At 34.9% G+C, this 25955-nt stretch overlaps 1 protein-coding gene across 1 annotated transcript in view; it reads left to right on the top strand.

Annotated features, from left to right (window-relative positions):
* Positions 1 to 25955, top strand: part of LOC113050227 (matrix metalloproteinase-24-like) — a 35899-nt gene that overhangs the window by 5217 nt on the left and 4727 nt on the right. Inside the window, exons 2-7 of the mRNA XM_026213010.1 lie at positions 15892 to 16040; positions 18059 to 18175; positions 20048 to 20352; positions 23415 to 23576; positions 23702 to 23916; positions 24731 to 24869. Of these exons, the coding sequence (XP_026068795.1) occupies positions 15892 to 16040; positions 18059 to 18175; positions 20048 to 20352; positions 23415 to 23576; positions 23702 to 23916; positions 24731 to 24869 (1087 nt within the window). The remainder of the gene's footprint in view (positions 1 to 15891; positions 16041 to 18058; positions 18176 to 20047; positions 20353 to 23414; positions 23577 to 23701; positions 23917 to 24730; positions 24870 to 25955) is intronic.

The following is a 25955-nucleotide window of genomic DNA, read 5'->3' on the forward strand; positions in this document are numbered from 1 at the left end:
CTGTAAATCACCCGTTTTTTTGATCAATGGTGACTTGTATAAGACTCTCCACTCTGGTTTTTCGTTAACATCAAGTTTAAGAACCTCTCTCCAGGCTGTATCACACCTGTTATTTAAAAAGTTCTTATTAAACACTTTAACACAGTTCTTATACAATTCTTTCCCAGATGCAACCTCTGAGTCCACAATCTTTAAATTCTCACAATTGAGTAACATGCCATTACATTCTCCCATAACTGGATATACACATAATTTAGGAAAAGGATCATTACAATCAGGGTTTTTAGACCCTTTTGAATATTGTTCCAGCAACACTTTTTCTTCACCAGTAAGAGCTGATCTCCAACTTTCAAGTGCTTTTGTTACAATACGGCATGATTTGAGTCCTAAACACTCAGCAACTGTGTACACATCTTTAAAATCCAGTCCTGCTATTTGATGTAAGTGACCTATTGTTGTCACTTTAGTGTTCAATAAAGTCCTTTCTGGTACAGCAAAAGATGCTTCATGTGTTAGGTCCAAACGTGAACCAAAAACTAAAGGTTCTTGGAGTAACCAAAAGAGGGAGGGAGCACTGTTGTCCCTGTTAGTCTTAAATAAAGACCAGACTTTGAACAAGTTGCGATAAAAAACCGGAAGGTCACAAAGTCTTAGCCTATGAGAGTCCAACCAAAACAAAGCTTTGTCCAAGCCTAGGCCTTCAATGCTTCGAAGAATTGCACAGGCAGCACCCATCCAACTTGAATCTTTAGTGCACATCAAAAGTCTTTGTACATACTGTAGGCGAAATGCAGCAGTTCTGCTCTGCAAGTGTACTAGACCAAGTCCACCTTCTTCTTTTGTCAGGTACAACACACTTTTCGGCACCCAATGCAATTTGTCCCAAAAGAAGTCAATTAAAATTGACTGGATTTTTGTTAAAATATCAACTGGGGGATCTATACAAGCTAAACGGTGCCAAAGTGCAGATGCAACTAGATTATTAATAATCAAAACACGTCCTTTATAGGACATTTTGGGAAGTAAAAACTTCCACTTATCCAGTCGTCCTTTTACTTTTTCAACAGTGCCTTCAAAATTCATTTTCACAACATTCTCACTCCCTAAAAAAACTCCAAGATATTTGAAACCATCTCTGGTCCACTTTAAGTCTTCAGGAAGCTTTGGTTCACCTGTTAGCCACTTTCCAACCAGTATAGCTTCACTTTTTTTCCAGTTCACTTTGGCGGATGAAAGAAAATTAAAATCATTTAAGGTCTTTAACAACACATTTACATCATTTGATCCACTAATTATAACAATCACATCATCAGCATAAGCTGATAATTTAAAATTGTTGGTACAATTTGGTATACACAGTCCACACACAACAGTTCTTAATTTATTTAACAGAGGTTCTATGGCCAAAGTGTATAACATTCCTGACAGTGCACAGCCCTGTCTCACACCTCTATATACTCCAAAAGGAGAGCACAAGTCACCATTAATCTTTAAAACACTCTCAACGCCACAGTACAAGACTTTAACCATTGAAATAAAACTTGAGCTAAAACCAAAAGCTTCTAAAACACTCCATAAGTACATGTGCTCGACTCTATCAAAAGCTTTTTCTTGGTCAATTGATATCAGCCCAAAATCTAAATTAAAAATTCTTCCACAGTCTAAAATATCTCTAATAAAGGAGACATTGTCAAAAATGTTCCTGCCTGGCACACAATAAGATTGATCTGGATGTATAATATATTCAAGAACTTTACCTACTCTAACCGCTAAGGTTTTGGAAAGTATTTTGTAATCATTACATAATAAACTTATTGGTCTCCAGTTTGATATATCATTTAAATCTCCTTTTTTGGGGAGTAAGGTTATAATCGCTCTACGGCAACTCCGTGGCAATTGCCCCTTTTTTAAACTCTCATTAAAAACGGTTAACAATTCTGGGCCAACCTCTGACCAAAACGTTTTGTAAAATTCAATTGTGATACCATCTATACCAGGTGTTTTACCACTTTCCATTTTGCTAAGGGCATCTTTCAGTTCGCTTAAACTCAGTGTTTTACTTACTTCCTTATCAACATCTTCCGTTATTTGTGGTAAGTTCTGAAAAAAACCAGAAATATTGTCTTTTACTTCTGAGATTCCATTCTTATACAAATCCTTATAAAATTTTACAGCTCTTGTTCTAATATCACAAGCATCAGTTAGTAAAACTCCGGTCTCGGACCGCAAGGCATGAATCAATTTTTTCTGACCGTTCTTTTTTTCCAAATTGAAAAAAAACTTTGAAGGTGCATCCATTAATTCGGCACTTTGAAATCTAGATCTAATTAAAGCACCTTGTGTTGATAATCCTAGCATTTCACCCAATATTTTTTTCTTTTCTTTAACTTGCTCCATAAAATTAACATCTTTTGTTGAATCTACTTGTTCTTGTAACTTCATTAAGTCTTCTTCTAACAAACTCACCGAGCCTTTAATAGCTCTTGTAGCGTTGAGAGTGTAATGTTGACACAATTGTTTAATCTGTAACTTCACAAAATCCCACCACTGCTGTAATGTCAAAAAAGAGGATTTTATAGCTTTAGCATTTATCCAGAATGCTTTAAAAGCTTCTCTAAAAAGAGAGTCACATAGCAGGCTATTATTAAAATGCCAATAGGCACTTTTTGATTTGACACGATTTTTTGCCATAACACATTTGACCAAATTATGGTCAGAAAAACATACAGGAAATATTGAGCATTCTCTAAACATACTCGACTGGTGTTTGAAACCATAAAATCTGTCAAGCCTTGCCAATGACACCTGACCGTCATGAACATGAGCCCATGTATACTGTCTCTGTGTGTCATGAAAGATTCTCCAAACATCAAAAATACTATGAGACTTTATTAGTTGAGTTAACCTCTTTCTTGATTGCTTGTGTGGTTCAACATGATTCCTATCCAAAGCATTTTCAGTACAATTGAAGTCTCCTCCCAACAATAAAAAATCATCAGTATTACAATCATTTAAAACATTGTCTAATGTATTCAGAAAAATCATTCTTTCCAATGCCACAGTTGGGGTATATACACATACAAAAACAAAAGAAACATTTTCAAATGAAGCTTTAACTTTCAACAGCCTTCCTTTAATTACTTCTTCAACATTATAAAAGTGTGGAATAAAATGTTTTGAAAATAACACAGCAACTCCCCCACTTAGAGAGGTATAATGGCTTAAAATCACCAATCCATTAAATTCTTTAACCCAATCTATGCCATTTAAAACGTCACTGTGAGTCTCTTGCAAAAACAACACATCAATCTTTTTACTTTTCATTAATTCAAAGATTTGAGCTCTCTTCTTGATGTCTCTTGCACCATTGACATTTAAGGATGCAAAATGTATTTCCCCCATCAAAAGAGAAAGAAGAGAGCAAAAGAGGCAAAAAAGCCAATAAGAATTTTCCAAACTGCCCATTCTAGCTATTTTCACTTGACTCACTTAACTGGTTTAACTTTGTCACAATTTTTTTCAGCCGATAAACCTCTTGATCAGTGAAGCAGCTTTCACTTCTAAAAAGCTTAACTTTTTCAGTAAACTGCATTATATCAGGAAAATATTCATCTATTTTCACCTTCCTCAGATTTTTGGTCACTTTTAAGAAAGTCCTTATGTCATCAACAGTGTACGTTTGGCTGGAGAAGCCACTTTGAGGCAGACTGGCACTAAAACTACACTCTGAGATATCACTTTCACTGTCAGTGTCAGTCTGACTCACACTGACGTTATCCGCTTTTTTTGCTTGTTTATCAGTATGACAAGTTATCAGTTTTCTTTTTTGGGGAGTTTTAAAAAAACACCCTTCATCCCCTAACACGGGGGCATCGATTAATGGATTTACCAGTTCAATAGCCATATCCTTATTTTCGCCATTACTGCTTTCCGACTCGTCAGATTCACATTCAATTTCTTTTTCAACAGAGGAGTTTTTGATTGTTTCAGCTCCGTCTGTAATTAATCCGTTTTTAACAACATTGCTACTTTCTAAACTCTCAGGACTGTTATGTGTATTTTCTAAAACAGCAACTGGTGCTTTGCTCGGACCCGGCATTTCAGCGTCACGTTCCCTAACGACATTCTGCACTTCAGTCACATTATCAGAAACTGATACGTTCGGTTCATTCACTTTTTTTGGACAGGCACGGATGAGATGTCCATTATCTCCGCACGCATAACACCTCATTGTGTTTGTTGAGGCATATATGACATAATTAAAATCCTCATGACGAAAGTTGAGAGTCAAATCGAGTTCATCAGTATTATCTTTCAAAACCATATACACGAATCGCCTGAAAGACACAACATGTTTCAAAATCGAAGACTTGCTTCCGATTGGAATCATCTTTATTGGAGATATCAGTTTTCCATACCTGGCGAGCATTCCAGCCAAAGTATCATTTTTGATAAACGGCGGCACGTTTGAAAGCGTGACCTTCTTTGAAGGAGTAGAAAGGGGAAGCACTGATGTAAAAATGCCACCAATCTCAACACCGCTCTCTACTACCAAATTTGCCAGGTCTATGGTCTTAAGAAAAATGACAATAGCATTGTTCATCCGTGAAGCTGACAGAACATTCTCATGTCCAGCTAAAGCAGCCACCGCTAAAACACACTCTTCTAAATTAGCGGTAGTATCAATTTTCACTCCGTGGCGCCTCGTTAAAAACTCCAAACTCCCTGCACCTGGAGCAGCCATGCTCCCAGTACACCGACTGGGAGCGGAAAACCCTCCCTTAAACAATCACCTCCTTTGACTATCTTTACCACAAAACACAATTTACACTGACACAGTTAAAGAAGATAGGTAAAGGTAGAAAAAGAAGTTTTCAAACACTCGTACCTCACACCGCAATCAAACGCTCCACATCCACGCTCCACGCTCACACCCACTCTACGCATGCGCACGAGAGAGAGAGAGAGAGAGAGAGAGAGAGAGATTTGAGTTAGCAAGCTTAAGATGATGTGGACTTGATTTGAAGTAGATAGTATTCATTGAATATTGCCTTAATTTTGTTTAGGTCACTTTAGAACTAAATCAAAAAAACATATTCGCAGGATATGTTTGACATTTTTACACATTGTAAAGACACTTACATCACAATTTCAATTGTACCTTTTATTTTTGGACATGTATGATGGATTATTTCCTTGGAGAACTATGTAAATAAGCATGGTAATTATACAATATCATAGGAGGGAATATATTAGAGTACCATAGTATGTTCGTGTTCTTGTGGCTCAGTGGTAGAGCATTGCATTAGCAGATGCTGTTGTGGGTTCAATTCCCAGGGAACACACATACTGGTGAAAAAAAAAATAAATGTATAGCCTGAATGCACTATAAGTTGCTTTGGATAAAAGCATCTGATAAATGTATGTTGTCTGTTATCATTACACGAAAAGGTAAAGAAAAAAATAAATGTGAATGGAATGTGTACCAATGTGTGGAAATGGAAGTGTAATATTTACTTGCCCTAATGTTTGTCTGTCTGATTGTGAGATATGTATTTCACCATACCCTCTAAAGAATGTTAGTGTGTGTCAAAATCTCTGAAGTGTGTGAAGTATTCGCTGAAACACACTTCACTGCCAAACACTGCTCTGGTCCCTAGTGAATCTCATGCTGTGAAAGGAAGCTATTGTTGTGTTTTTTATGTATGCTTTGTTCTTTCTTGACGGTATTATTGTATTTTTTTCTGTTTACTGTAGGATTAAGACATGGTTTGCTTTATTAAATATTCTGTTTACTGTTGTAGTGCAATAAGAAGCTGCAGAATGTTGTGTTTTTCTTTGTGTTTGTTAGTGTTACGACCGCAGCTATAATTATGCTAGAATGTGCTGAGAGAAAGCATGCAGTCCTCGCTCTGACTCTGCAATGAATGCAGGCAACTAAATAAAGATGGCACTGATTTCTCACAAATGTCTTAACTCGTCCTGAATACATCTCTTCAGGAGACCAAATGCTGGGAGAAATTAAAAGAAAGAGGGCAAAAAATCACAATGACAGAGAAAAACCTAATTAGTTCACACAAATTCTGCACCAGTATCACTGCTTGAATTGAAGTTGAATGGTGCATTGCCTTTATCATGCTATTCATACCAGTTTTTTGGTGTTGTGCTGCGTTATGTAACATGTTGACATGTCAACTTCCTGAAAGCTAGTGACAAGTAAGTAAGTGATTAATGTAAATGAATAATGTAAAAATCTAGTTTATTTTGTACTGTAACAGTCATTATTCATGTAAAATGTAATGGTTGCCTTTTTGAAAAAGAAGTGTGATTAAATTTATTAAATGTGCAAAAAACTGCACTTGCAGATAATATTATTAGAAATAAAAGGCTAGTTAAGTGTACACCTACATGAATATGTTTCTTAACACACTTAAGTGCACTTTTAAAAAGCATACTGTAAAAACAGTTGTTTAAACACGCCCCCATGACTACCGTAATTTTTGGACTATAAGTTGGACTATAAACGCCATGACGTGGTAAAAAACATAAATAAGTCGCACTGGACTATAAGTTGCATTTATTTAGAACCAAGAGAAAACATTATCGGCCACAGGAGCACTGAGCAGCATAGAGCGCCCTCTCACGGCTGTAGACGGTAATGTTTTCTCTTGGTTCGTTTCTCTTGGTTCATGTCAAATTAATTTTGATAAATAAGTCGCACCTTACTATAAGTCGCAGGACCAGCCAAACTATGAAAAAAAGTGCGACTTATAGTCCGGAAAATATGGTACGTCACTGTGTGGGAATATTTGTGTAACATTATCCAAATGTTCAAGCAAAGATAGAAGGCGTAACTTTGATTCTCGCTGTAGTATTATTGAGGCCGCCGCCGCCATCATGTTGTGGAGACGCTGTGTTTCGTTGTGAAAGTGAAACTACTTTGTTTGGCCTTCCAAAAGAGGACACAACTAGAAATCAGTGTTTAAGTTGCATTTACAACACTGTTCCGGACTGTTTCCTGAACCTGAGAGAGTAGCCTACAAGGCCGGCTGTGGCACAATGGCTGTTTCTATCAAATGAGGCAATTCCAAGTTTGCAAGGACAGTCTGGCTCTTCTGACTCACAGCCTGTAAGTAATTTTTCATATTTAAAGAATTTGCCACTGATGATTCAAATGCGAGTTTTGAGCAGTTTAGAGTAGCGCTTGTTGTTCGTCATTTTTTCCAATCATCAAATGCAGACATGGTTTTATGTTTAAGCAGCGTGATACGCAACGTTACGTAATGTTTTTTTTGGGGGGGGTTTGTCTCATCACACCAGGACACGGCATCACAGTATGGTGAAGGGCATAACATTTCTGTCACACGCTTGAAGCATTTGGCCAATCACAACTCACTGGATAGCTGGCCAATCAGAGCACACCTCACTTTTCAGAGAGAAGATCTTTGTAAAAATCTACGCGTTTTAGAAAGGCAGGGCATAGAGGAGAAACAATAATGTACAGTATATGGAAAATAATGTATTTTTTTTTACCTTAAACTGCATAAACACCAAATAACGTTCTTTTTAGCAACGTCATATAACCCCTTTAAGTCCTACTTATGTGGTTCAAAATAAGCACAAAATAAGCTCAACTAGTCGGACAAAAAAATGGTGTAGATACTATTCTGATTCAGAAATTGCTAGTAAATTTCACAATTAAAGGGTTAGTTCACCCAAAAAGGAAAATTATGTCATTAATGACTCACACCTCATGTCGTTCCAAACCCGTAAGACCTCTGTTCATCTTCGGAACACAGTTTAAGATATTTTAGATTTAGTCCGAGAGCTTTCTGTCCCTCCATTGAAGCTGTGGGCACGGTATACTGTCAATGTCCAGAAAGGTAAGAAAAACATCATCAAAGTAGTCCATGTGACATCAGAGGGTCCGTTGGAATTATTTGAAGCATCGAAAATAAATTTTGGTCCAAAAATAGCAAAAACTACGATTTTATTCAGCATTGTCTTCTCTTCCGGGTCTGTTGTGAGCGAGTTCACTGCAGTGTAGGGATATACGGTTTGCGAACGAATCACTCGATTTAACCGGATATTCTTGAACCAGTTCACCAAATCGAACAGAATCATTTTAAACGGTTCGCGTTTCCAATATGCATTAATAAACAAAAGATTGACTCGTTCTCGAGTCAAGAACCGTTTCTGTCGGACGCGTCCGATTTGAGAACTGAGGAGCTGATGATACTGCACATGTGTGATTCAGCGTGAAGCAGACTGACTCACAGAATGTCTGAACCGAACTGATTCTTTTGTTGATTGACTCTGAACTGATTCTGTGCTAGTGTTATGAGTGTGGGTAAACCGAAGGCTTGAATCAAGGGCAATCATCGCCAATGACGCCATTACATCTAACGCAAAAGAACTGGTGAACCGTTTTCTTCATCTGGTTTATTGAATCGAACTGTCCTAAAGAACTGGTTCGCGGAAAAGAACCGAACTTCCCATCACTACTGGTGATCTGAAAACTGATGCAACCGGTTCTTGACTTGAGAACGAGTCAATCTTTCGTTCATTATCTGGCTCAGCTTTATTAATTAGTTATCAATTACATAATTTTCATTTTTGGGTGAATTAACCCTTTAAATACAAAGAAACAGCAACTAATAGTATTTTGAAATAGTACTTTCTTGAAAAACATACTATAATATTTTTTTTGTTTAATTTACAATTTCAAAATATAATTTTTACGGTGCACTTGCATTTCATATAAACTAAAACTATAATATTTTCAGTTTATTGTAAATAACATGCAATAAAGTGTCCGAAAACATTACATTCAGTCCACACTTTAGTATATTATTTCCAAAATAAGTACTCTTTTTAAAAGTATACTAAAGTGTACGTCTATTTCACAAGGTTGTTGTTTCTGGAATGTGTCTAACCTGGTTGCTCACATTTGCTGTACAGCTAATGATGGGTTTTAGACTGTTATGACTGCATTGGTGTGAAAACTGTTATTGCAATCATTGTGGTTTTAAATCATTCGATCTGTATTTTTTCACCCGGGGGTGTTTGATATGAGCACAAATGGCAGCTCTCCTCTCTGTCTTTGTCTAGTTCCCCTCCCCCACATCTCCATCTACTGTACGCTCTCATCTTCCATCACTCCACCTTCCCTTCCCATCCATATCCTTCGTCTCTCTCTCCTCTGTCTTGCTCAGTTTGTCTTTTTGTTCTTTGTCTTCTCCCTTTCTGTATGTTTTTCTCTCCAGTACTGTCATTATCATATTTTTTTTGCCCTTTGTGCCACTTGTGTATGTAGAACAGTCTCGAAAAGACAGGGAATGATGGGAAAAGAGTTGTAAACAGGATTGAGAAATGACGTGAGTCAGACTTGAACTCATGTCACCCACCCCAGTTGAGTGTGTTAGCTAACCACTAGGCCATGGCTCTAGCACTGTTATTATGTCTTAAGAGCATGTTTGTTAACCGCTAATAGGATTGCATGTTTTGGAGAAGTATTTTTTTATTTATTTATTTTTTATAAAAATTGCAATTGCAATTTTAAAAAACGTATTTATATCATTTTTTAATAAATGTTATTATGATTACTATTATTAAATAAAAAATACAAAACAGAAAAATAATTATTATTATAAATATTATAGAAATAAATTCTGCTGTAAAAATCTGAGTATTTAATAAAATATAACAATCATTTTATTTTACATTACAGCTGTAAGCTTGCAGTACTAATAATATTCATGACTGTCTATTTTCTTTGTAATAATTCACTGTATTTAAAAAAATATAATAAAAATAAATGTAACTATTTTATTTTTATAGTTGAACTGTGTCTTCATTTCTTCATCCTTTATTTTGGCATGAAAACCTTTGCATTGAAATGTTGCATTCCCAAGTGCATGCTATAACCTAAATTTATAGCAGTTGCAGATGTGAGTTTGTATGCGTTTGTTGTGAACACTGATTCACACAGTGCATATATTAGTTTAATTAAACTGCTTCCTTGGGGATTTGATAATCACAGTAAATATCACCATTTCATGATTAAATTTTCATTTTGATTTATCATGGAGCTATAATTCTAACACTATTGTTATCTCTTTTGGCCTTTTCTATGCTTTTATTTATTGATCAAGGCAGACAGAACAAGAAATTACAGAAAAACAAAAGAGAAATGACATGAGCCAACTCAAACGTATGCCTCTCTCATGAGCACTATGGCTCAATGTGCCGTTTGCACTAACCCCTCTTCTATTGGTGAGGCAGTCAGGGCACCACTGCTAGGAACTGAACCTTTATTGATTCGACTGATGATGTGACATACAGTTTCTCTCTGAAACACAAGATGTCAAAAGTCTCGAGGTAATGTCACCCGATCAATTCCCGCAAATCCTCAAACTAAGCGCACACACCATGCTCTCTGTGGAAGGCCCAACTGCATTTGTGACTCCCTACTCATTTGCACACACTTATGAGAAAGGAGACTCCGCATGACCTGAACATCTTGTGTTTCAAAGAGGCCAATTACATGGGCTGTGATAACAATTTTACAGCCGGTAATAATGTCAAAGTAACACTGCAGTAAGTGCATGCTAGATACTGTACCTGCTTTGTAATATTCTCTATATAATGCCGCTCTACAGTTTTTAACAGTGTACTGTACCTCATCATTTCAGTTTATGAGGCACATTTCAGCATTAGGATAACGCAGGATTTAAATTAAACTTCGCTTATCAATACATACAAAACACATGCATATACACCTGTAAATTACTCGTATATATATGTATACTATTGGATGTTCAAAAATACATATATGAAATACAGGTTAACTCTAATATGAAATCCATGCCAATACATATTGTGTTATAAATGCATATACACTTAACTTGCATATAAATATAAAGTTAACGCATGCATACACCTATAGACACTCGCTTGTACGTATAAACTCGATCCGTGCATATACACCTACAACACCACATGCACACATATAAACTCACTGCATGCAGATTCACCTATACATACTTGCATATACATGTAAACTTGGTCCATGCATATACACCTATAAACGCTCGCACATACATAGAAACTCGCTGCATGCAGATTCACCTATTCATACTCACATATACATATAAACTTGATCCATATACATAAACGTTCGCACATACATATAAACTCGCTGCATGCAGATTCACCTATACATACTCACATATACATATAAACTCGATCCATATACACCTAAAAACGCTCGCACATGTATAAACATATAAACTCGATGTGTGCATCCATAAACGCGCATACATACAAAAAAAATTTCAGTAACGTATACAGTTCAGATAAGAAAAGACGTATGCTTTAGTTGTGAACATAGTGATTTCATATGTGGATGTGTGTGAACATTTCAGCGCAAACGGAAGGCATTTCAGTGTAAAAGGAAGTCGTTTTGAGTATTAGCCAATAAGTCTTCTAGTCATCCAACAACAAAGAAGTCAGAATGGAGTTAACTCATTTTTTATTTTTTCAGTGTTTGGCACAATATCAAAAACAGCCAGTTTCTAAGGATCTGAGGAAAGGTGGAAATGGTTATTTCCCTTGAAATACTAGGATGGACTGATGGTTGATTCTTCTTGTAAGCACACAGCAGAGAGTCAGATTGTTTATTTAAGGTAAAACACATGAAACTTTACACAGATTACATTACAGCAGATATCATGATGAAGAAATCAGCCGCTATTTGAGCTCTGGATAGTCTCGCAAGCAAACATAGTGCTGTTTCAGCAGAACTATCAAATGTAATTTGAGTCAGTTGCAGACTTCTTGTCCTTTACTGTTTATCAGTGGTAAAGAATTTCATTGTGTGTGCCATAAAAACAGAACAAAATCACAACTGAAGCTTTTAAAGTAAAGTAATGTTTTTTTTCAGTGATGTACACTGTTTAAAACTAAAATACAGTAAAAAATGCAATATTGTGAAATATTATTACAAATTAACTGTTCTATTTGAATATATTTTAAAATGTCATTTATTTCTGTGAACAAAGTTGAATTTTCAGCATCATTACTACAGTCTTCAGATCCTTCAGAAATGTGGTTTTATTAACAAAGTTCGGGAGAAGCACGATCAGATAATCATCCAATTTGGCACAGGTACATCTCGTTTACCTAATCATCTTAAATAGCACACAAGCGTATATATATCCAGTCTTCCTACCTCCTGTCCCACGACAGTTTTTCGGCATCCCTCCTCCACCCCAACTCCTCACTTCTAATCTATTTATCCCAAATTGGGGATAGGGGGAGTTATTTGGGTTCGGGCTATGCTCCGGCCCGGACCCCTCCCCCAGGACAGCACGCCAAAATATGCCTACTATTCGCCCTCAGATTAGATGTAAGGGTGAACTCGTGAAATCATTCTAATATGCTGATTTCCTGCTCAAGAAACATTTCTGATTATCAGTTGAAAACAGTTGTGATGCTTCATGCATTTGTTTAAGGACTCTTTGACGAAAGTTTGTAATATCAATATTTATTTGAAATAGAATATTTTTTACTTTATATATGTTTTTACTGTCACAGATTATTACTTCTTTGTTGAACAGTCAAAAACTCAAAAACACACAATTGTGCAAGGATGAATGTTGAATGTTGAAAAATGAATGCAATTTCGAACAATAGTTTGCTACATGACCTAATAATATTGCATGTTTAATTTAGCCAGTGACATCCAGTTATTTGCTCAGAAATATTCGGAAAATAAGCATTTAGAACTCTTGATTAACAATCCAATCAAAAGAGTGAAAATGAGATGAACATTCATCACACAAGAATTGTGCTGTCGGGGGCACTGCATTGTGGGATGCAGGATGCTGCAAAGTGTACTCTGTTTGTTCACTTCACTATTGCATGCATAATTGTGATAAGTATATAAACTATATACTGAAATACAAAGAGTAATGTGTAATGTGGTTGTGAATGATTATTGTGCAGTGTACCTGTTCATCATGAAAAGGATTACTTTGTTTAACCAGTGTGGTTAGTTCCTGCACTTAGTTACTACAGAAGGTAAACTCGGAAGATTTAAAGGAATAGTTCACCAAAAAACTGCACATTATTTAAAATGTATTTACCCTAAGGCAAGATGAGATCGATCATCAATTATCAAAGATGAGAATGGCACCCATTCACTGCAGATGATCCACTGGTGAGCAAGTGATGCAATGCTAAATTTCTCCAAATCTGTTCCCATGAAGAAACAAACCAATTTATGTCACGGTTTACCTGAGGGTGAGAACATTTTCAGCAAAAAAAGAATATTAAAAAAAGAAAAAAAGAAAGAAGAATATTCTGTTATCATTTATTCACCCAAGCTTTATGACTTTCTTTCTTTTGTGGAACATAAAATAAGAAATGTTGAGGAATATATTTTCTATTCTTTAATGGTGCTTTTTGTATCATTCTGGAGCTCAACAATTTGTATCCTCAATAGATTTTGTTATATGAACAGGACTGGCAAGTATATTATACAAAGTTTCTCCTTTTATGATCCACAGAAGACAGAAGGTCATAGAGGTTTGGAACGACAGAGCATTTCGCGAACAATTAACTATTTATATTTCCAGGGAAATGTGGTTTTCTGACTTTGAACTGAATTCCACTGAGTCCTGCAAAATACTGGAACAGAAATAGACCTGCGGCTTAAATAAGGCTTATTATTCACGGGGCTGAACTGTCACAGTCCTTTTGTGTTCTTCAGATCTCACAGCCTTCATTGATTTATCAAAGTGGATGATATTGTTGGGTCTAGTGCTGGTTGCAGACTTTGCTGTATGCCATGCTTATAATGATGGCACCAGTAACAGTGTTGGTGAATTATTTAATGGTTACGATTTCCCAGGAGGCCGTGCTGAGCCTCTGTTACCATGGAGCCATGTCACAGAAGGGTGTACTCAGCATTCTGAATAAGCAAAATAATGTTAGTGTGATACATCTGTGCATTATACTCATGCATATTTCTGTAGTGAGCTGCTTTATCATTGCATTTCAACAGTAAAGAGTATGATACTGGTGTTGGTCTCACATTTAATGTAAAACTTAAATTATATATTGCAGTGCTAGATTTGTAACTGGGGCATTTCCATGAAGAACTAGCTACAATGCCATAGTATTTTATAGGGATTTCTGGTTAGGTTTTTGGGAGTTGCTATAGATGGTTTATTGATGGATGTCAAAATTCAGGAAAATTACATTTCTACAGTTACATTTCTAGATATATTTCTTGTATATATTTCCATTATTATCTTGGCATCTGTATTTAATGCTCTTTAGTCTATCTATGTATCTATGTATCTATCTATCTATCTATCTATCTATCTATCTATCTATCTATCTATCTATCTATCTATCTATCTATCTATCTATGTATGTATGTGGATGGATGCTAGGGTATTCTAGATGCTAGGTGGTTTCTTATTGGTTCAAGTCAAAGTAGTCCAGCCTTAGGTGTCTGATGTTCTGGTCTCTACATACTCAAATCTCAAATACGTTTTGTCTGTTTTATGGTGTGATTTTAAATTAAAAAGTCATTTTAAAATTCCTTTGTTATACAATAGATGTGGTTGATTATTTTTGCAAACACACAAAAAAATGAGAAAATAGAGAGCACTACTTTTAATTCTAATGAACTCTGTGTTGCCCTCTTGGATTCAGGATCAGTACGTGTGTGTGGCGACCCAAGGACTGATTTCCATTTTAGGCATTGACTCACTGTTTGTGATGGTCCTGCTTCGTGCTGAGAAGGAAAGGACCAGAATCTCCAGCATTAAAATATTCATGCTGGAAATGGACTCTAAGCCATGAGCTCAATTAAAGAGCCCCTCTCTATAAAATGAGGGCTTTGCTTACTAGTTCTCCACTCTGCTTGTCCGCAGGGAGAGATGAAAGCAGAGAGAGGAGGCTGAGATGAGGGAATGAGAGGATGAGGATAAGGATGCTCTATATAAGTTCAGTTTTATTTTTGCGCTGTTAAATATGTTGAGATTAAGCAGCATGTGAAATGAACCGAGCTTTGAGAACAAATGGAGTTTATTTGAGGTGGCTGACCTAGACAGGGTCTGTTTATTGATACAATTTGTGTTTTCTCCCATAGTTTCACACATATTTAAGTGTGTAATTTCTGCACACTAGCATCAAAAACAGAATGGAATAATTTATTGCTTACTCTAAAAATACCATCTCTGTATGGTATAATCTTAAGGTCATCTAAGTGTACTTAACTGCTATTTCGGGACACCATGAATATGAACTAAAATGTGCTTTTAACATACTCTCTTTGTATTTAAAAATGTCACTACTTGTAGTACACTTGAGTGCACTAGTGTATGAAATATTTTTCAAGTTTATTACAAGTGGTAACTAAATACCTTTTTTAAAATACAGAGATGGTATGTTAAAATTGCATTTTAATTCATATTCATGTTCATCCTAAAATAGCAAAGTTAAAGAGAACTTTTTTTTCAGCTGGGTTGGCATCAGTATTTAAAGTAATTTAGTCAGTGTTATTTTATTACCATTGAAATAATAGACTTAATAATAGTTTTAGTCTTAGACATTTTTTTTCTAAATATGTGTGTAAAGTTTTTTTATTTATTAACTTTTAGTTATTTTAGTACATTTATGTACATTTAACTAAATGCTTGGCAGTTGGCTGAAATATAATACGTTTATAAATATTTTATTTATTTTATTAAGTTTATTTTACTTCAAGTAAAATAAATTTAATAAAATGTTTTAATTTTATTTATTGTTTTCAGTTTTAGTTAACTATAAAAACCTTGCCTTTAGTTCTTAATGTAATGTTTCTTTGTTTTTTAGACATGGCTGAAGAACTATGGCTATCTGCTCCCTCCGGACATTCGGACGTCGGACCTGCGATCGGAGAAAGCCATGCAGTCGGCAGTCGCTGCCATGCAGCGGTTTTACGGTATTCCAGTGACGGGAGTGCTTGACCAGACCACCATCGAGTTAGTAACAGCCCTCTTTACTGCATCACTTACTCTTTTAAGAAAAAATGCATATGCTGCATCAATTTTGTGTATTTTTGATTAATAAGAAGAACAGTGGGCGTTTAAAGTTGCCCCCTCACGGGAGCTTTTATATTGAGATCACATAACCAGTTAGATAAAAAGTAATATGCACAAAAACTAAAGTATAACTTACTTCAGACTCCAAAATTTTCAGAGAGCATCAACTTGCACACCACTTAAATGGCAGTAACTTCATTAAATGTAATGAGTGCTCCAGAGCTGATGGCGGCAACAGAGAGACCAATGGTCGTTTCAGAAGCATTCAAAACCACATACTCACTGAGTAGGTACTTAAAGAGTTAGTTCACACAAAAAGGAAAATTAGATCATTAATGACTCACCCTCATGTCGTTCCAAACCCGTAAGACCTCTGTTCATCTTCGGAACACAGTTTAAGATATTTTAGATTTAGTCCGAGAGCTCTCAGTCCCTCCATTGAAGCTGTGTGTACGGTATACTGTCCATGTCCAGAAAGGTAAGAAAAACATCATCAAAGTAGTCCATGTGACATCAGAGGGTCCGTTAGAATTTGTTGAAGCATCGAAAATACATTTTGGTCCAAAAATACTCCAATACGCATTAATCCACAAATGACTTAAGCTGTAAACTTTTTTAATGTGGCTGTCCCTCTGAGTTAAAACAAACCAATATCCCGGAGTAATTCATTTACTCAAAAAGGAAACTGACTGAACTGCTGTGAAGAGAGAACTGAAGATGAACACCAAGCCGAGCCAGATAACGAACAACAGACTGACTCGTTCACAAGCCAAGAACCGTTTCTGTCGGACGCGTCCGATTTGAGATCTGAGGAGCTGATGATACTGCGCATGTGTGATTCAGCATGAAGCAGACCGACACACAGAGCGTCTGAACCGAACTGATTCATTTGGTGATTGATTCTGAACTGATTCTGTGCTAGTGTTATGAGCGTGGGTAAACCGAAGGCTTGAATCAAGGGCAATCATCCCCAATGACGTCATTACGTCGAGCGCAAAAAAAACGGTGAACCGTTTTCTTCAACCGGTTTATTGAATTGAACTGTTCGAAAGAACCAGTTCGCAGAAAATAATCGAACTTCCCTTCACTACTGGTGATCCGAAAACTGATGCAACCGGTTCTTGACTCGAGAACAAGTCAATCTTTCGTTTGTTATCTGGCTCGGCTCGGTGTTCATCTTCCATTCTCTCTTCACTGCAGTCCAGTCAGTGTATTGACGATGTTTTTCTTACCTTTCTGGACATGAACAGTAGACCGTACACAATGGAGGGACTGAGAGCTCTCGGACTAAATCTAAAATATCTTAAACCGTGTTCCAAAGATAAACGGACGTCTCACAGGTTTAGAAGAACACGAGGGTGAGACATTAATGACATAATTTTCCTTTTTGGGTGAACTAACCATTTAATTTCAGTAAGTACTTCCTTAGCGAGTGCTAGAAGAGTACGTACTCTATTGCCTGAATACATTAAGTAAGAATAAGATCTGGACATCATCCGCAACATTATCATGTGACTTACGAAGACATTATAACAAGCACAACAACTTAAAATATATGACCGACAGGTTTAATTAATCTATCTGTAAATATTTGATGTTGATGAAATTTGCTCATTTTGTGGTCTTCTTGAAGACACAGCTACCCATTTTATTTTGGGTTGATAATGAGTATAATATATATTATGATTATTTTTATGTAATTTCTTAATTTTTAGACCTTAAATCAAATTTTCAGTTGCAAGATAGTTTATAAAAACATGTTCCCGTGCATATAAACTAAACATGAAAATTCATCCCGTTTATTTACTTAATGCGTGTTTTTGCTCTTGTTGGTGTTCCGTGTGATTTTAGCACTGCATTTGATGTACAGTAGTATGAAGATCATAAACTTTCTGCTAGAGTTTTCCCTGACAGTCGATTAGTGTCCTTGTGTGTGATTATTATCTACATGTTTTAAGGTGGATGAGAAAACCTCGGTGTGGAGTTCCAGATCACCCTCACATCAGCCGACGGAGGAGAAATAAACGCTATGCCCTCACTGGTCAGAAATGGAGGGAGAAAAAGATCACATACAGGTAAAATATATTTTCAGCGACTGTTTAAATGCCACTTACGCAATGCCACTTGGAACGCATGCCACTTATGCAATGTTCCAGGCACCCATTGCTGAAATGCTTCCCTCCCAACCTTAGAAATGCTAAAAGAAGCTTTTGTTTTCTGCCTGATGGGAGAAAGAGAGAGAGAGAGAGAAAACAAAGAAAGCAAGGAATGTCGCAGGTCAGGATGAAAGAGGAATATTTGATAAAAGCTTAGTACTTTGAGTGGTTTTCTTGCTGCTGTATTATGCATCCCAAATCCCACTCAACCTATACATTTTTAAAAAAGTAAGAACATATGTCTTTAGCTGAAACGTAAAGCTACATTATATAATTAAATCATTTCGAATAAAATAATAAAATGTTATATATACATATATGTAAAATATATATAAAACATATAAGAATATATATATATATATATATATATATATATATATATATATATATATATATATATATTATATAAATAACTATATATATATATATATATATATATATATATATATATATATATACACACACACACACACAGAAACACACACATACACACACTAATGTTTACATACATATACCATTTTGAGTAAAAATATATAATTATTGATATAGATAAAATGTTGTATATTTTTATATATAAATATATATAAAATATATATATATATATATATATATATATATATATATATATATATATATATATATATATATATATATATATATATATACACACACACATTTGTAATCTATTATAAAAATAAAATGTAATAAGACATGAATATTTATATATATTTTTTACATTTTCATTAAATTACAGATATATTACTTAAACTACATTTGCATGTTGTGGCTTGAAACCATTTCTGCTGGTTACATGATGCTGACTCAGGTTATATGAGCTGAACAAAAGGGATTCTGGGACATTATGCACTTGTGGTGCTTTCATACTGACGTAACCATGAAATCAGATCATTTTCAAACATTTGTCTGCTTTCATCTGTTTTAAAGCTCCATTAATTTCAGTTAGTTATCTAATGCAGTGCTGAACTTGGTTTGTAATCACTGGTTAATCAAATGTGATGTTCTCACTTGTGTGCGCCTGCAGTTGTGTGTCAGAGACAACCATCTGCTTCTGCCTTAGGTGCCTGGCCTGGGTTAACTCTTGCCCTATATTCAAGGAAATGTTTAATGCAGATTAATTCTTATGTAACAGCACAGCCCTGTGAACTCAAACGGCATTCGCTTCAGTTTATATATACAGTTAATTCATACTGAAACAACATTTCTATTCTCAAGTACCTCAGTACACTGATAGAGTGGGTTGTTGGTAGTGCACTGCATACTGTCATAGGAAAGATGATATGGAAGGATATATATGCAGGCAGTTATTCCATATTAATCATATATTATTAAAGTACAATTAATAGTTTTAATTAGTTTTAGTTTTTAATTTTTTATTTAAGTTTTAATAATTTGGTAAAGTGCTTTTGTCATTTGCATTTATTTAGATTTTATTTATTTATTTTATTTCAGTTTTACTCATTTTAGTTATTAAACTTATTTCAGTTAGTTGCCAATGCAACATTTCAAATTTGTTTGTATGTTTTGTTTTTCACCCTTTTAATTTGCTTTTTGTGATTTATCATTTTATGCATGTAGAGTAGATTCAATATATATTCAAAATTTACATTTAGCTCCATGTTTTACCATGGATGAGCTACAGGAGAAACTTAAAAGCATTTTAATAGTGCATTATTCCACATAATATTTAATTTTAATGAATTAAGTCATACGATATAATATCAAGAATGTGTGATCTTTTTTCTGTATTCTTCCATCTCTTCCTGTTTTCAGCATACATAATTTCACACCCAAGGTGGGCGAGAAAGACACCAAGAGGGCCATTCGCCAGGCCTTCGACGTCTGGCAGACAGTGACCCCGCTGACCTTTCAGGAAGTGGCCTACTCTGAGATCAAGAACGAGGGTAAAGAGGCGGACATCATGATCTTCTTTGCCTCTGGTTTCCATGGTGACAGTTCTCCGTTTGATGGAGAGGGAGGTTTTTTAGCTCATGCATATTTCCCTGGTCCTGGAATTGGCGGAGACACACACTTCGACTCTGATGAGCCCTGGACGTTAGGAAATTCCAATCACGACGGTAAGTGTGGTACTGATTTTCAAAGCATTTAACTTTCAGTTGTATTTTCTTGTTGCTAATAACATTAGGACGTGTTTTGATCAAACCAACATGACTGTGGCTGATATAGAATGATTTACCTGAGAGGTCTGGACTCTTATCTTTTGACATATTAATATGTAGACAAGTAATATGAAGAGTGTTTTTTATTTATTTAAATTTGTAAAATTTTCGTTTGAATTGTATTTTAATTATTATTTTTTTGGCTTTATTTAATTACATTTTAAATCAATCAAGCATAATCCCTGATGTAGTGATATGTAGAAAAGTAATATAAATAGATTTAATTTTAAAAACGTTAATTCATTAATAAATAATTGTAATGTGATAAATACATATTTATTTATTTTATTTCTGGGGGGCTCTACTTAATTATCAATTCAATTTTATTAATTTATTTTATTATTAAAAAAAAAATTCTTAATTTTTTTGCATCTGTATAATGATGAATTTTCATTTATTTGAATTTAATTTACTTTAATCAAGCATGGTAATGGCTTAATATGGAATAACTTAAATTTTCTGGTCTCCTAATCGCTGACATATTTTTTCCATAGACTTTTTTCAGATGTTATATATATATATATATATATATATATATTTTTTTTTTTTTTTTTTTTTTTTTTTTTTGTATATTTATTTTAATTTTTATTTCTTGTGTGTGGCTCTATTTAATTATGATTTTTCATATATGTGAATTTATGTACCTTAATCAAGCATGGTAATGGCTTAATATAGAACGATTGACCTGGCTTGTCTGTTCTCATTATCTCTCACATAGTAAGAAGAGTTGGATTTTCTAGAATGTTCTGCAGCTATAGATAGATAGATCAGTCAGATGTGTAGAGGCAAATCTTTTGGGAGCTTTTGGAGTGGTAAACTGGAGCAGAGAGCTGAGGAGCATCAGTAAATGCCACATGCGAAACATAAAGACACACAGAGCATTGCGTTCTTTCTTCACTTGCATCAGCCGTGCCTGCGTGCTGCAGATTTGCTGTGTTATCTTTGCCTGTGTGCTGCAGTGTCAGCAGTTCAAGTACATGCTTTATAGACCACAGAATCTGTACCTTGTTCACGTACACACACACACACACACACACACACACACACACACACACACACACACACACACACACACACACATATTTCTTTACAGATCTATTACTCTACACTGTATCAGACCTAGTCGATACAGATCAAAAGTAAATGGTTTACAACAAACAGTAGATGGATTTATCTTCAGCAGCTGATGTAGATTTTATATTCCATTTATTCACAATGACACTCTCGACAGACACAAAATCAATTTCTTTTTAAAGAGACGGAGAATGAAATACACAGTTAAATTGCACAGGAAGAGAGCGTGAGGACTGATAAAGAAGAAAGGCTTTGGCCAAGAGATCCTCTAAGAAAGTAAACTAAATGTACTGTACAATGGACACTTTGTGAGCCATCTGATACTTGTAGCACCCATATACGCCAAACAACAGATCAGGCTATTTCTGTGATTTGAGTGATATGGTGTCACATCCCTTCTGTGTTTTTAAAGATCTGAACATGTCAGTCTCAACTGAGTCATGTAATAGCTTACACTTTCAGCCCATGCACAAGATGTTCCTTTAGATTCTGGATACAAACAGCGCTTTTTACCTGTCTACATTAGTGAGGAAAAAAACAGGCAAACTAAAGTAAACTCAGACAGCAACAAAATATGTATTTTCATATATATTTTAAAATATGTTCACATAATGGAAACATACATGGACATTTGTGTATTTATGTATTTAGTGTGTGTGTGTTTGTGTATATATATATATATATATATATATATATATATATATATATATATATATATATATATATATATATATATATATATATGTATATATGTATATGTATATATATGTATATATATGTGTATATATATGTATATATATATATATATATATGTGTATATATATATATATATATATATATGTGTACGTACACACACACACACACATACACACACCAACTTGACTGAATATAAGATACATTTGTAAATGTAAATTTATTATTCAGAATTTTGAGATAAAAAAACTACATAAAAGATAAAAATATTTCTGACTCCAATATATCTTGTTAAATTATGGAAGCCTGTTTCCGCCACCATATTAAAATTGTGTTTTTTTTTCTCAGAATTGTGAGATATAAACTTGAAATTGTAAGAAAATGTCAGAATTGCGAGCTGACTTTTTTTTTTTTATCTCAGAAATGGACTGTATAACTCTTTATAATAATTCAGTTTATATTTCCTGATTCTGAGAAAATCAATTTGCAATTAAGAGTTATAATGTAAGAATTGTGGGATATAAACTCGTAATTGTAAGAAAAAGTCAGAATTGCAAGTTTATAACTTTATATTTCTCACAATTGTGAGTTATAATGTCACAATTGTAGGATTCAAGCTTGCAATTCTGAGAAATATTAAGATGTCAATTCTGACATTTTTTCTTAAAATTTTGAGAATTGGGAAATTCCTGTCAATAAGCCTTCAATAAGCCAATAAGCCTCCCTTCAATAAGCCAATAAGCTTCCTGTCAATACCTTCAGTTTGTCTATAAACTAATAACCAAATGGATTACACCTGGTTTTAGAAAACGTAGAACTGGTTTCCACACCCTTTACAGAAATGGTTAGTTTTACATTCATGATTGACTTTTTATGCATATGCAAATTCACAGGTGCATTATTCAATGAAAGCGAATGAGTATAGATACTGTCATGCTCCAAAAGAAACAAAAAACACTATAAAAGTAGCACATTACTTATTTATCCCAAGTGTGCTGAACTCTTACTTTTTTAACTATTTTTAACCAAATGCATATCAGATATGCAGAGCCTTAAGCTTCGCATTGGTAGTTCTCCTGCTTCCATATTCTTATTCATGCAGTACATGGCATACTGTTAAATATTTCATCCAACATAGAATTCTGATTAGTACTCATTCAAAGATGGTTTGACCTTTCACCGTTTCCTTTCAGGCAATGATCTTTTCCTGGTGGCCGTGCATGAGTTGGGACACGCGTTGGGTCTGGAACATTCCAACGACCCCAGTGCGATCATGGCCCCCTTCTACCAGTACATGGACACGCACAACTTCAAACTGCCTCTAGACGACCTGCAGGGGATCCAGAAAATCTATGGTACAGTTATGATCTCTATCACCTCTATTATCATTTTCAAGGAACTAAGCAGGAACATAGATTACACACTGGGTGCCATGATGGCTGAATGTCTTTTTAGATGAATAAACTTTGTTCTTCTTCAGGTGTTCCCACAGCCTTGCTGGAGCCCACCCGACCTCTTCCTACTCTACCTGCCCGACGCACACACTCCACCTCTGAGAGGAAACATGACCGGCATCGCCCCGCTCGCCCACCCTCTGGAGATCGGCCGTCCTCTCCCGGTAATGGAAAACCTAACATCTGCGATGGCAACTTCAACACTGTGGCCTTCTTTCGACGGGAGATGTTTGTTTTTAAGGCGAGTTGAAACAGTTCTCTCTCCGATATTTGATGCAGATGGTCTATATTTGCAGATCATAATACAGTTACCATACTCCAGCTAATTTTAGTCAGATTTGGTTGTCTGTGATATGAAGAATTGTAATTCCTTGTAATCCCTATATTAAAGTGATAATTCACCCAAAATTATTTACTTACCCTTATGGCTTTCCAAACGTCTATAAATTACTTTCTTCTGTTGAACAGAAAGGAAGAAAAATTTGGAGAATGTTGGTAACCAAACAGTTGATGGTATCCTTGGATCTCCATAGTATTAAAAAATACAGTTTGGTTTCCAAAATTCTTTAAAAAAAAATTCATAGAGGTTTGATGTGGTTGTTAACATACAATATGTTTTGTTGAAAGAAGGGATGCACAACATATTATTAGAGATTTTGAGCTTTTTTCTGCTTTCATACAATATTAAAACAAAAAATCCACCATTATTGGATATTTAATGGTCACATTTATTTTCTCTACTTAAAAAAAAAAAAAAAAAAAAAAAAATATATATATATATATATATATATATATATATATATATATATATATATATACACATGTAATTTTTACCAAATCGCAAAATTAATATCTTTATTTTTTCATATAAATTATTATAATGGCCTAAATTCACTTGTAGATTTTTTTTTCACACAGTAGGCCATTTATCACTTATAATGTGAAAATAATTTTCAGCTAAATAATATAATTTTTTAATATTGTGTATCCCTACTTGAAAACGGTCAGTTCTACATTATAAAATTGATCTAAATAATCTATTTTACTAATCACAGGATCGCTGGTTCTGGCGTTTGCGCAACAACAAAGTTCAGGAAGGCTATCCCATGTTGATAGAGCAGTTCTGGAAGGGTCTACCTCCTCGCATTGACGCTGCTTACGAGAGATCAGATGGCAAATTTGTGTTCTTCAAAGGTACGATTAATTATCTGTACGCAGATGCCATGACATTAATTAAAAAAATATTCCATAAAAACCAGCATTTACAAAACTACCATGTGTTTATTGCTTGATATGAAAAGGGCATCCTCAGGCTAGTTTTCTAGTATCTTTTGTCAGAACTATAAATTATGATACCAAATACATCCCAAAGCCCTAAAATAAAGTACCTGCATATGGCCTAGATAATAAAGAGAAGCCATATCCATTAAACATCTGTTGCCTTTGGATCAGCTTCAGCTCAAATAACCATATTTTGTACGTTTGTACCTTTTAATACAAGCATAGGAACACTAGAGTTAAAGGTTAGATAAATGCTGTTAGATTGTGGGTTAATCTCAGGAACGGTCTGCATTTATCCCCTCTCTTTATCCTCTATTGGGCCTGATAGCCTTAGTGAATCTCCATTCTGTGCTTTATTATTCTGTCTGTTCCTCCCTCGCTCCCCTTCTTTTAAACAATCTCTCTCTCTATCTTGCCGTCCTCACCCCCTCTTCCTCATTAAATTAGCCCGGCGCAGTCTTGCGGCACAAGAGAGGTAGGCTGAGATATTTATAACCTGAGTTTCTCCTGATCTGTGATGTTTCATGAGAAAACAATCTTGCAGGATGCCCTATAGCTATCTCAGAGAATATACATTGGTATTAGTAGATAAAGGGGTGATGAATTTCCACATTGTAGTAAAAAAACAAAAAAACAAATTCTTATCTCGTAATTCTGGGAAAAAGAACTGAGTTTATATCTCACAATTTAGACTTTATTTCTCATAATTGTTTCAATTTTGTAATTTACATTTTTTTTGTTTAGAAATGCGAGTTATATATTGCAATGCTGAGTTTTTTTTACTCCTTAATGGAAACCAGATTGTCACAATTCGGACTCCCCTTCTCAGAGTTGCAAGTTTATATTTCAAAATACTGACTTTATATCATGCAATCCTGAATTTGTATCTAGCAGGATAAAGAAGTCAGAATTGTGAGATATAAACTCAGAATTGCAAGGAAAAGCAGAATGAATTGTTATATAAAATATTGCAATACCTTTTTTATTTTTTTATATTCC

The sequence above is a fragment of the Carassius auratus genome, chromosome 31 (assembly GCF_003368295.1).
Source record: "Carassius auratus strain Wakin chromosome 31, ASM336829v1, whole genome shotgun sequence".
In the NCBI taxonomy this organism is placed as follows: Eukaryota; Metazoa; Chordata; class Actinopteri; order Cypriniformes; family Cyprinidae; genus Carassius; species Carassius auratus.